This window comes from Pan paniscus, chromosome 15 (genome assembly GCF_029289425.2).
Source record: "Pan paniscus chromosome 15, NHGRI_mPanPan1-v2.0_pri, whole genome shotgun sequence".
In the NCBI taxonomy this organism is placed as follows: Eukaryota; Metazoa; Chordata; class Mammalia; order Primates; family Hominidae; genus Pan; species Pan paniscus.
Genome location: NC_073264.2, coordinates 24,458,074 through 24,471,275, shown reverse-complemented (window position 1 = coordinate 24,471,275; position 13,202 = coordinate 24,458,074). Strand labels below are relative to the sequence as shown.

At 47.3% G+C, this 13,202-nt stretch overlaps 1 protein-coding gene across 2 annotated transcripts; it reads left to right on the top strand.

The window, feature by feature from the left end:
• Window positions 1-3,292: 3,292 nt before the first annotated feature.
• Window positions 3,293-12,695, top strand: PSMB5 (proteasome 20S subunit beta 5). 2 transcript variants are annotated; one of them, XM_003808118.5, is made up of 3 exons: window positions 3,293-3,843; window positions 4,855-5,161; window positions 12,176-12,695. In XM_003808118.5, exons 1-3 carry the CDS (start codon window positions 3,646-3,648, stop codon window positions 12,460-12,462), a joined length of 792 nt encoding a protein of 263 aa, XP_003808166.1. In that variant the 5' UTR covers window positions 3,293-3,645; the 3' UTR covers window positions 12,463-12,695. The 2 variants fall into 2 exon arrangements, with proteins under 2 accessions (XP_003808166.1, XP_034793179.1); XM_034937288.3 differs by having other exon boundaries at window positions 3,297-3,415.
• The last annotated feature ends 507 nt before the right edge of the window (window positions 12,696-13,202 follow it).

Here is a 13,202-nt window from a genome sequence, read left to right as displayed (position 1 = left end):
CTTTCCAATCTATATTGACTCCCTCGCCCACCTCTGAACCACAGCACTTATCATTTGTACTTCTCCTTAATGAGGTCCCCAGGATTAGGGACCCCAGAGCAGAGAACGCATGTGAGGTAAGTTGGGAATGGATTATGGAAGGCCTTGAATGCTATGCTGAGGAGCTTGAATTCACAAAACTTTTTTTTTTTTTTTGAGATGGAGTCTCACTCTGTTGCCCAGACTGGAGTGCAGTGGCACAGTCTCTGCTCACTGTAACCTCCGCCTCCCGGGTTCAAGCAATTCTCCTGCCTCAGCCTCCAGAGTAGCTAGGACTACAGGCGCGTGCCACTACGCCTGGCTAATTTTCTGTATTTTTAGTAGTGACAGGGTTTCACCGTGTTAGTCAGGATGATCTTGATTTCCTGACCTCGTGATCCGCCCACCTTGGCCTCCCAAAGTGCTGGGATTACAGGCGTGAGCCACCGCACTTGGCCCACAGTACATTTTTAAGCAGGTGAGTGTTAAGATCGAGATGATGTTTTAGGTTGGGCGGGGTGGCTGACGCCTGTAATCCCAGCACTTTGGGAGGCTGTGGCGGGCGGATCACCTGAGGTCAGGAGTTCAAGACCAGCCTGCCCAACATGGCAAAATCTTGTCTCTACTAAAAATAGAAGGAAAAAAATTAACTGGGCCTGGTGGCGCACGCCTGTAATCCCAGCTACTCGGGAGGCTGAGGCAGGAGAATTGCTTGAACCTGGGAGGCAGAGGTTGCAGTGAGCAGAGATCGTGCCACTGCACTCCAGCCTGGGCGACAATAGCAAAACTCAATTTAAAAAAAAAAATGGTGTTTTAGGAAAACGAATCTGATGCTGTGCAGAATGAATTAGAGAGTGACAATTTAGACCCATAAATCAGTTAGGAGAAGGCCAGGCACGGTGGTTCACACCTGTAATCCCAGCACTTTGGAAGACTGAAGCAGACAGATCGTCTGAGGTTGGGAGTTCAAGACCAGCCTGGCCAATATGGCAAAATCCCATCTCTACTTAAAATACAAAAAAAAAAATTATCCAGGCAATTCATCCTGGCTAACACGGTGAAACCCCATCTCTACTAAAAAATACAAAAAAAACAAAAATTAGCGGGCATGGTGGTGGGCGCCTGTAGTCCTAGTTACTCGGGAGGCTGAGGCAGGAGAATGGCGTGAACCCGGGAGGCGGAGCTTGCAGTGAGCCGAGATTGTGCCACTGCACTCCAGCCTGGGTGACAGAGCGAGACTCCGTCTGAAAAAAAAAAAAAATTATCCAGGTGTGGTGGCACACACCTGTAGTTCCAGCTACTTGGGAGGCTACGGCAGGAGAATCACTTGAATCCAGGAGGTAGAGGTTGCAGTGAGCCAATATTGCGCCACTGCACTCCAGCCTGGGCGACAGAGCGAGACTCCATCTCAAAAAAAAAAAAAAAATAAGGAGAATATTTCAGCAATTCCAGAATGAGGACATAAGAAGCCAAAGGTGGTATCAGTTGTAATGAAAAAGAATGTGAGAAACACTGAAGTGGAAATAATCAACAGGACCATGCAACTAACTGGATATGAAGGAAAGAAAAAAGTTGTAAAAGATAAGCAAGGACTTCAAGCCTTTGTGACTAGAAGATCACTGCTGTCATTCTTTCAGGTGTTCATTTGGCAAATATGTATTAAGCATACAGTGGGTACAGAAATGAATAGTAAATACTTGTATTTAAAAGCTCACAATCCGGTAGGAGATAAATGTAATTTCTAACCAGGTAAAATGTAAAAGGGCCTTAAGAGAGGTACACATGCTATCAGTGGCAGAGTGAAAAACCACTGGAAGAAGGCAGAAAGACTAGTTGCACTGCAGGGGTGACTGCAAAATAATATATGCTCAGTAAACAGACGCACTCTGCATTTTCCACATCATCCAAGTGTGAAACACAAAGATCTCCTGTTTAATTCTATTCTGATGATTGGGCTTGGAAAGGGTTGCCAATTTCAGCATTAAAAATACAGCATAGGCCAGGCGCAGTGGCTCACACCTGTAATCCCAGCACTTTGGGAGGCCGAGGTGAGCGGATCACCTGAGGTCAAGAGTTTGAGACCAGCGTGGCCAATATGGTGAAACCCCATCTCTACTAAAAATACAAAAATTAGCCAGGCGTGAGGCCGGGCACGGTGGCTCATGCCTGTAATCCCAGCACTTTGGAAGGCCGAGGTGGGTGGATCACGAGATCAGGAGATCAAGACCATCCTGGCTAACACGGTGAAACCCTGTCTCTACTAAAAACACACACACACACACACAAATTAGCCTGTCGTGGAGGCAGGCGCCTGTAATCCCAGCTACTCGGGAGGCTGAGGCAGGAGAATCGCTTGAACCTGGGAAGCAGAGGTTGCAGTGAGCAGAGATCGTGCCACTGTGTTCCAGCCTGGGGGACACAGCAAGACTTGGTCTCAAAAAACAAACAAACAAACAAACAAACAAAAACAATACAGCATATGCAGAGTCTGCTGGGGGAAAGATGGGGCCGAACTGGGCATCAGAGGAAAGTGGAATTTCGGTGTTGATAGATGTTGCTGCTAGAATCCAACAAGGAAGGCCAGAGACTGACTTCATAGAACCATAAAGCAGGAGGCAACATTTCATACATATGCACACTTCCTGGTTTGTTATAGTTCCCAAAAGATTTGAAAAATGAAGGTGGGTGGAGGGAGGAAGAGGCAATGAAATATAGTATGTTCCTGAATAAAAGGCATCATCTTAGCAAGTTGAAGTTAGAGAATCTCTTGGTACATATTTATGCAGTCTCAACCGTCCTCCCGTCTCTGAGATGGTAAATTACTACTGACACTTATTCAGGTCTGAACTGAGAATCTAGTTTGTGGATTAACTGGACCCTTTGCTTTTTCTTCTTCCATCTGCCTTTTAGGCAATTCATTACTTATTCGAATCTCCACCAGAAGGTAGGAGTCAAGAGAACGAATATTGGATATTAATAACCGGTTACTGTTAAAGAAGGGTTGCTGTATGGCGACTGACAACAAGAGGTATAGCACTTTTATTTTGTTGCGTTTTTTTTTACCACTAATTGCTGTGGTTTAACTAATATAGGGAAATGGCCTCAGAACGGATCATTATTTTACCCAATTTTAGAAGGTGCCCTTAAACAAGATGGCAACCTCAGGCGCGTTAACAAGGTGCTGAAGCAGCAGCGATGTAACCTGTTGCTTGGACACCAGGCTGGAGTGGGAGGACTCACCGCTAAGGGTTCAGAACCGATTTTCAACCAGTCACGCCCTTCTCAAAGATGGCCGACCTCACTTCCCTTACGCAACATGGACGTTTTCAGTCACTTCCTGTGATTTTGAGGTTATTCTGATCCAGGACTACTTGCATGACCAAAGCCAAGATGGCAGGTACGTCCTTTTAGAATTTAAGGTTAGTGAAGCCATCTATTTCCCCGACCCCCTTCAGTTAAAATGGTCTTTCGCATCTGGCTCTTCTTTTTGGAGGCGTGCTTGCCAGCAGTCAAAATGGCTCCTTTCCGGAATAGATTTAATAGGAAGTGAAGCTGTGACGGCGAGGCGTTGCCCGGCCTATCTTTGCTAGGCGTTCTCGGAATTAGTTCTTTCTGCCCACACTAGACATGGCGCTTGCCAGCGTGTTGGAGAGACCGCTACCGGTGAACCAGCGCGGGTTTTTCGGACTTGGGGGTCGTGCAGATCTGCTGGATCTAGGTCCAGGGAGTCTCAGTGATGGTCTGAGCCTGGCCGCGCCCGGCTGGGGTGTCCCAGAAGAGCCAGGAATCGAAATGCTTCATGGAACAACCACCCTGGCCTTCAAGGTGTGGAGCCAGCCCCCTTGCCAGGCTGAGTACTGAACGCCCGCGACTTGCCTGGCCTCCCAGCCTGACCGGAGTTTGCGGTGGCCTTGGCCACCAACCCAGGCGGAGGCTGGGTCCTCTCGTTCGGACCGCAGCAGTTTTGCTGTCTCATTGGCCCAGGAGGCCCCTGTCTTTGCTCTGGTTGGAAAGGGTGGCGGTGGGGCCGGGGGTAAGTCGGGGGAGGAAGGTGAGGCCTCTTGGGTTGATTCCTAGGCGACCCCAGGTTGCTGCTGTTCAGGATCTTCTAGCTGGGAAAGGCCGCAACAACAATGAATCTTGGCCGAGGAAAGGCTATTGTAACCGTTTACCAAAGTTTTGGAAACTGGGCGGCCCCTCAAGGCAGGGGTAACTGAAACTGGCATGAAGGGGAAGCGTGGTGAGGGTAAGCATTGTACTAAGAATCAGACATTTGGGGTTCCTTGCCCTGCTCTGCAATAACTAGCTCTAGATTGAGAAATCATTTGATTTCATTGAACCTGTTTCCTCATCTATAAAATGATTTGTTTTGTTGTTTTTTTTTTTTGAAACAGGGCTTTTCCCTGTCGCTCAGGCTGGAGTGCAGTGGCTCCAGCGCCTCAGCCTCCAGAGTAGCTGAGACTATAGGCACACACCACCACGACAGGCTAAGTTTTTTTACTTTTTGTAGAGATGGATCTCCTTGTGTTGCCCAGGCTGGTCTCCAGCACCTGGCCTCAAGCGGTCCTCCCGCCTTGGTCTCCCAAAATGCCTGGGTTACAGGAGTGAGCCACCACGCCCATCCTATAAAATGAATTTAATATGGGTTATATCCATGTCAAGGGATTGATGTGAAGCTCGGGTGACATTAATATATGGTGAAGTATAGAAGTATACTGTGAAGTATAAAAGGACGGAGAAAGATGTGCTGGGTTTGGATTGATGCAAAAAGAAGTATGTAGGACTGTTTTTGTGGTCTTATGTGGCCTGTTCTGTGTTTTCCTCTGATCTTAACAGTTCCGCCATGGAGTCATAGTTGCAGCTGACTCCAGGGCTACAGCGGGTGCTTACATTGCCTCCCAGACGGTGAAGAAGGTGATAGAGATCAACCCATACCTGCTAGGCACCATGGCTGGGGGCGCAGCGGATTGCAGCTTCTGGGAACGGCTGTTGGCTCGGCAATGTCGAATCTATGAGCTTCGAAATAAGGAACGCATCTCTGTAGCAGCTGCCTCCAAACTGCTTGCCAACATGGTGTATCAGTACAAAGGCATGGGGCTGTCCATGGGCACCATGATCTGTGGCTGGGATAAGAGAGGCCCTGGTGAGTTAAGCTGCAACCACATGATCCTTGGGCTGCCACTACAGTGAGGAGGGGTTGGATGGACAGATGAATTAAAGGGCTTGGTGTCAATGCTGAAGAAGTGTAATTAGGTCCTTAGCCCTTCCTTCTCTCTTTTTTTTTTTTCCTGTTTTTTTAGACTGTGTCTCATTCTGTCGCTCAGGCTGGAGTGCAGTGGCATGATCTCAGCTCACTGCAGCCTCTGCCCCCAGGTTCAGGAATTCAAGACCAGCCTGGCCAACATGGCGAAACCCCGTCTCTACTAAAAATACAAAAATTAGCCCGGCGTGGTGGCGGGCGCCTGTAATACCAGCTACTCAGGAGGCTGAGGCATGAGAATTGCTTGAACCCAGGAGGTGGATGTTGCAGTGAGCAGAGATCGCGCCACTGTACTCCAGCCTGGGCGACAGAGTGAGACTCTGTCTCAAAAAAAAAAAAGAATTTAAGAATTCGTTGAAGGCCGGGCGTGGTGGCTCACTCCTGTAATCCCAGCACTTTGGGAGGCTGAGACAGTGGATCACGAGGTCAGGAGATCGAGACCATCCTGGCTAACAAGGTGAAACCCCGTCTCTACCAAAAATACAAAAAATTAGCCAGGCGTGGTGGCAGGCGCCTGTAGTCCCAGCTACTCAGGAGGCTGAGGCAGGAGAATAGTGTGAACCCAGGAGGCGGAGCTTGCAGTGAGTCGAGATGGTGCCACTGCACTCCAGCCTGGGCGACAGAGCGAGACTGTCTCAAAAAAAAAACAAAAAAAAGAATTCGTTGAATCCCACATGTGGCAGTAGTGCTATTTCAAGTGTTCATTGGCCATGTGTGGCTTGTGGCTACTGTATTGGACTCTAATATATGGTTGTCCCTCAAAAGTTAGTCATTTCTCTTCTGTTTTTTTTCTTTTTTTCTTTTTTTGAGATGCAAAGTTTCACTCCGATCGTCCAGTCTGGAGTGTAATGGCATTGTTTCAGCTCACTACAACCTCTGCCTCCTGGGTTCAAGTGATTCTCCTGCCACAGTCTCCCAAGTACCTGGGATTACAAGTGCCCACCAGCATGCCCAGCTAATTTTGTATTTTTAGTAGAGATGGGGTTTCACCATGTTGGCCAGGCTGGTCTCGAAATCCTGACCTCAGGTGATTCACCCGCCTCAGCCTCCCAAAGTGCCAGGATTAAAGGCGTGAGCCGCTGCACCTGGCCTCTTCTCTTTTTTTCTTTAGAGAGTCTTTGGCCTAGAAGGGGCCTTTTGGGCTCCTCTCTTTTTTGGGGGGGTGGGGATGGAGTCTCGCTCTGTCGCCCCGACTCGAGTGCAGTGGCGGGATCTCAGCTCACTGCAATCTCCGCCTCCCAGCTTCAAATGATTCTCCTGCCTCAACCTTCCATGTAGCTGAGACTACAGGCATATGCCACCATGCGCGTCTAATTTTTGTATTTTTAGTAGAGACAGGGTTTCACCATGTTGGCCAGGCTGGTCTTGAACTCCTGACCTCAGGTGATCTGCCCACCTCAGCCTGCCAAAGTGTTGAGATTACAGGAGTGAGCCATTGCGCCTAGTCCTGGGCTCATTTCTTTTATTTCTTTGCTGGTTATAATCACCCTTACAATCATGCTAGGTCCGGTTCTGTCATCTCTGAAAATAAGTTCCTTAGCCTGTTTTTCCTTTGCAGCATTTAAGAAACTTGCCAGACAGTTCAACTTTGTATTTAATGTCATTTCCTCATCAGCCAGTTTTGAATTGCCCATTTAGTAAAGTTGGAGTATAGCTAGTCACCTTCTAATTTTCCCTTCCATATGCTTAAAAATAATTATTCTTTCCTCCTTTTGATTTTGCTTCATTCATTTACCTGCTTACTAAATACCTAGTTATCTTATAGAACAATTATAGGATACCTACCACTTTTTCACTTGCTTTCAAACGAGAATAGAAAGGGCTCTAGGGAGTATCCGCTTACTACCCAATGGAGGATGAAAGGAAATTAAAAACCGGATGTGAGAGAGGAGCTCAGTTTGTTACTTTGGAAATTGAGATGCTTTTCTCTGAAAGGTGGGAAAAGACAGTTCCATACATTTTACGTGATCCAGGGAAGCATTTTGGAAATGTTGCTTTGAACCTTTAGCTGGCGGATTTGTTCTAAGTGATGGAAACAGTGTAAAAGAGTACAGGGACCGGGTAACAAGGAAAATCCAGGGAGATTGAGCATCATTTAAACAATACCTTCTTCAAGAGGCCTTCCTGATGACCCTGTCCCATTCATTGTGAGTCAGCCCCTTGCCTCATATTACAGTCGGCCCTTGAGCAACATGGGTTTGAATCACTCAGGTCCACTTATACGCAGATATTTTTCAACCTAATTCTGATTGAAAATACACATTCCCAGAATCTGAAACCCAAATATACAGAGGGCCAATTTATTTATTTATTTATTTATTTATTTATTTATTTATGAGATGGAGTTTTCCTCTTGTCACCCATGCTGGAGTGCAATGGCGTGATCTCAGTTCATTGCAACCTCCACCTCCTAGGTTCAAGTGATCTCCTGCCTCAGCCTCCCGAGTAGCTGGGATTACAGACACCCGCCACCCTGCCAGCTAACTTTTGTATTTTTAGTAGAGACAGGGTTTCACCATGTTGGCCAGGCTGGTCTTAAACTCCTGACCTCGGGTGATCCACCTGCCTCAGCATCCCAAAGTGCTGGGTGGCGTGAGCCACCATATCTGGCCAACTTTTCATATATGCAGGTTCTGCAGGGCCAACTTTGGGACTTGAGTGTGCATAGATTTTGGTATATGCAGGGGTCTTGGGACAAATCCCCTTCATATACCAAAGGATGACTGTACTTAACCCAAGGCTGAATAAGATAAATACCTTTTTTTTTTTTATTGAGATGGAGTCTCGCTCTGTCGCCCAGGCTGGAGTGCAGTGGTGCCATCTCTGCTCACTGCAAGCTCCGCCTCCCGGATTCACGCCATTCTCCTGCCTCAGCCTCCCGAGTAGCTGGGACTACAGGTGCCCGCCACCACGCCCAGCTAATTTTTTGTATTTTTAGTAGAGACGGGGTTTCACTGTGTTAGCCAGGATGGTCTCAATCTCCTGACCTCATGATCCACCCGCCTCGGCCTCCCAAAGTGCTGGGATTGCAGGCGTGAGCCACGGCTCCTGGCCTGATAAATACCGTTTTTAAAAGAACCAGTTGGCTGGGCGTGGTGGCTCACACCTGTAATCTCAGCACTTTGGGAGGCCGAGACGGGTGGATCACCTGAGATCAGGAGTTCGAGACCAGCCTGACCAACATGGTGGAACCTTGTCTCTACTAAAAATACAAAATTATTGGGAGGCCGAGGCGGGTGGATCACGAGGCCAGGAGATCGAGACCATCCTGGCTAACACGGTGAAACCCCGTCTCTACTAAAAATACAAAAAATTAGCTGGGCGTGGTGGTGGTCGCCTGTAGTCCCAGCTACTTGGGAGGCTGAGACAGGAGAATGGCGTGAACCCAGGAGGTGGAGCTTGCAGTGAGCCGAGACTGTGCCACTGCACTCCAGACTGGGCAACAGAGCAAGACTCCATCTCAAAAAAAAAAATACAAAATTAGCCAGCTGTAGTGGCACATGCCTGTAATCCCAGCTACTCAGGGAGATGAGGCAGGAGAATCTCTTGAACCCTGGAGGTGCATGCCTGTAATCCCAGCTACTCAGGAGGCTGAGGCAGGAGAATCAATCACTTGAACCTGGGAGGCAGAGGTTGCAGTAAGCTGAGATTGTGCCATTGCACTCCAGCTTGGGAAACAAGAAAGAAACTTTGTCTCAAAAATCAGTCAGTCAATCAATCAATAAATAAAAAGAACCAGTCAAATGCGGAAGGAGTTTTGAGGAGGAAGAGATTACTTATGATGGGAGGAATTGGGGAAGACTTCATGGATTGGTGGTGGTTGTCCTGGATGTGAAAAAGGGAAAGGGAACATAACAAAGAAAGGGAGGAAAGAAGCATGAGCTTTTGAGGAGTAACTGAAAGTCCAGTTTAATTGGAACTAAGTGGGTGAAGGGGAATAGTGAGCCATAAAGCCAGAAGGGTACTTTGGAACCAGATGATGACCCCCTTCTAGGCAAGAGAGCATGGCACTGGGGCTGAGAAGGGGCCAGAGAAAGGAGTAAGGTAGACATCAGAATCACCTGAACCTGAAAACCAATAAGGGCAGTGGTGCTCAAGCTGGCTTGCATTAAAATCACCTGGGGGACTTAAAAAACAAGTTCCATACCTGTTTCCCACCCCACACCAGTTATAAAAAATACCTAGGGTAAGTCCTGTGCATTTTTGAAAAAAATCTTTGTTAGATGACTCTAGTGCACAGTGAGATGTGAGAACCACTGAAACAGGAAAAAGAGTAGTGGTGCTATTGGCAGAATTTCAGAAGACAGGAGGAAGCGTGGGTTGGTGGTGCACAAGAGAGATGAGTGTGGTAGGTAATGGAGAACCACTGGTATCTAAGTTTAGGAAGTTTGAATCTGTACATGATGACAAAGACATCCAGCTGGAGGGATCCAGTAGGCAGTTGGGATTGAACACTTTGTCTAAATTTTCATCTGAACCAAAAGTCAGCTAGTTTTTTCATAAAGGGCCAAATAGTAAATATTTTAGGCCTGCAGGCCTAAATCTTTGTCTCAAATACTTAACTCTGCCGGTGTTGCACAAAACAACCATAGACAGTATGGAAACAGTGGCTGTGTTCCAATAACATTTTAATTACAAAAATAAAGGCAGTTGGCCTGGCCAAACCCTGGTCTATACCAGCAATAGAAATATAATGTGAGCCATATATGTAATTTTACATTTTATACTAGCTACGCTTTTAAAATTAAAAAAAAAAATTTCAATATATTTTGTTTAACCTAATAAATCCAAAATATTATGTTAGCAGGTAGTACTAGTTCATTTCAAATGCTCAACTAGTCCTATGTGGCTAGTGGCTACCATATGGACAGTGCAGGTCTTTACAATGTGATTACAAACTCTAGGCTTTATTATCCTCCTGTGTAAAGTATGTCTTGTTCTCCAGATAGTCTAAACTCTTTGAGTTCTGGCATTATGGAGTTTGTTTTTCTGTCACACAGGCTGCAGTGCAGTGGCATAATCACAGCTCACTGTAGCCTCAACCTCCTGGGCTCAAGTGACTGGGATTATGGGGTCTTTTGATGGGGGAGTGGGGATTATGTTTTGTTTGTTTGTTTGTTTTTTGAGACAGAGTTTCGCTCTTGTTGCCCAGGCTGGAGTGCAGTGGTGCGATCTCGGCTCACTGCAACCTCCACCTCCCAGGTTCAAGTGATTCTCCTGCCTCCGCCTCCTGAGTAGCTGGGATTACAGGCATGCGCCACCACGCCTGGCTAATTTTGTGTTTTTAGTAGAGACAGGGTTTCTCCATGTTGGTCAGGCTTGTCTTGAACTCCTGACCTCAGGTGACCCACCTGCCTCGGCCTCCCAAAGTGCTGGGATTACAGGTTTGAGCCACTGCGCCTGGCCGGGGATTATGTTTTAAATGTTATCTTTCACAGTGTCTGAAGTTCTGTGCTTGAAACCTAAGTCATTTGGAATGTACTTGTTTTGTGGGTGTGCTGAGAGGATCGGCAACATGGCAAGGTAGTTATTATAATATAAGGTGAGATGGGGTGGTATGTTGTAGAATCCTGGAGTCTTAATATTAAATTTTATTCCTTCAGGTTTTTTTTTTTTTCTGAAGACAGCATCTCAGTCTGTTGCCCAAGCTGGAGTGTGGTGGTGTGATTATAGCTTACTGCAGCCTGCAAGTCCTGAGCTCAAACAATCCTCCTGTTTCAACCTCCCACAGACATGCACCACCACACTCAGCTAGCTTTTAAAAAAATAATAATAATTTTATAGAAGTCCTATCTTGTATTTATGTTGGCTTCCCTGGGTTTCTCTTATATATATATATATATTATTTTATTTATTTATTATTATTATTATTATTTTTTTTTTTTTTTTTGAGACAAAGTCTCGCTCCATCTCCCAGGCTGGAGTGCAGTGGCGCGATCTCGGCTTACCGCAAGCTCCGCCTCCCGGGTTTACGCCATTCTCCTGCCTCAGCCTCCTGAGTAGCTGGGACTGCAGGCGACCGCAACCACACCCGGCTAATTTTTTGTTTTTTAGTAGAGACGGGGTTTCACCGTGTTAGCCAGGATGATCTCGATCTCCTGACCTCGTGATCCACCCGCCTCGGCCTCCCAAAGTGCTGGGATTACAGGCGTTAGCCACCGCGCCTGGCCTATTTATTATATTATTTTGAGACAGCGTTTCACTCTTGTTGCCCAGGCTGGAGTGCAATGGCGCGATCTTGGCTTACCGCAACCTTTGCCTCCCAGGTTCAAGTGATTCTCCTGCGTCAGCCTCCTGAGTAGCTGGGATTATAGGCATGTGCCACCACGCCTGGCAAATTTTGTATTTTTAGTAGAGATGGGGTTTCTTCATGTTGGTCAGGCTGGTCTCAAACTCCTGACCTCAGGTGATCTGCCCACCTCAGCCTCCCAAAGTGCTGGGATTACAGGCATGAGCCACCGCGCCCGGCCTATTTTTTTATTTTTTTAAATTTTATTCTAGGTTTTAAGAGAACTACTGCTGGCCGGGCGAGGTGGCTCACGCCTGTAATCCCAGCACTTTGGGAGTCCGAGAAGGGCAGATCCCCAGAGGTCAGGAGTTCAAGACCAGCCTGACCAACATGGTGAAACCCCGTCTCTACTAAAAATACAAAAATTAGCTGGGCGTGGTTGCGAGCGCCTGTAATCCTAGCTACCTGGGAAGCTGAGGCAGGAGAATCACTTTAACCCAGGAGGCGGAGGTTGTGGTGAGCCGAGATTGCGCCATCGCGCTCTAGCTTGGGCAACAAGAGCAAAACTCCATTCCAAAAAAAAAGAACTACTGCCTTGGCATATGAATTAGATATCAAAAGGGGTGATCTTTTTTTTTTTTTCCTGCTAACCTCATCTCCCTTTCCAGGCCTCTACTACGTGGACAGTGAAGGGAACCGGATTTCAGGGGCCACCTTCTCTGTAGGTTCTGGCTCTGTGTATGCGTATGGGGTCATGGATCGGGGCTATTCCTATGACCTGGAAGTGGAGCAGGCCTATGATCTGGCCCGTCGAGCCATCTACCAAGCCACCTACAGAGATGCCTACTCAGGAGGTGCAGTCAACCTCTACCACGTGCGGGAGGATGGCTGGATCCGAGTCTCCAGTGACAATGTAGCTGATCTACATGAGAAGTATAGTGGCTCTACCCCCTGAAAGAGGGTGGATGCAGCTGCTTGTGTTTCTTGGGGTGACTGTCATTGGTAATACGGACACAGTGACCCATCCTCCATCCTATTTATAGTGGAAGGGCCTTCAATTGTATCAGTACTTTTTTTTAAGCTCTGGCACATTGACCTCTATGTGTTACCAGTCGTTAATGAGCTGCTGCAGAGGTGACTATTTGTTTTACTTTCTTGGATGTTAACATTACACTACTCACTACTCAACCTCAGCCTGTGTTGCGTCTTTTGTCCACACTGTCCCTCCTCCAAGCACTTTTCAGTCAAATAAGCCAGGACAGTGGGAGGGAAGTGACTGTAATTACAGGAAACAGTGGTGTGAAGACATTGTCTAGTGAATACATTAATGTCCCCACTCATGAAGCTAATAACGGAGAAGGAGAGAGAGGCAGGGAGGAGGGAGACACTTCTCGATTTGGTTTACAAAGAGATGAAAAGTTGATGAGGTGGAAAGATGCACAGGGCTGTACCAGGCAGGGCTCCAGCGGAAAAGGCTGTCACCCTGTGGTGGGGGAAGGGAGGCTGAGGCTACATGCAGAGCGGAAGGGTGAAGAGGGTAAATCTTGACTCTTAAACCAACTGGGAAGGGAAGGCTTGGACCCTGGGAAGGGGAGGACAAAGAAGTGGCTGTGAAAGCAGTAGTAACCACAAGCTTGGTGATCCTTGTCCTTTTTGGTCCTCCAGTGCATATGTGTGGAGGGGAGAGGGTAGTGA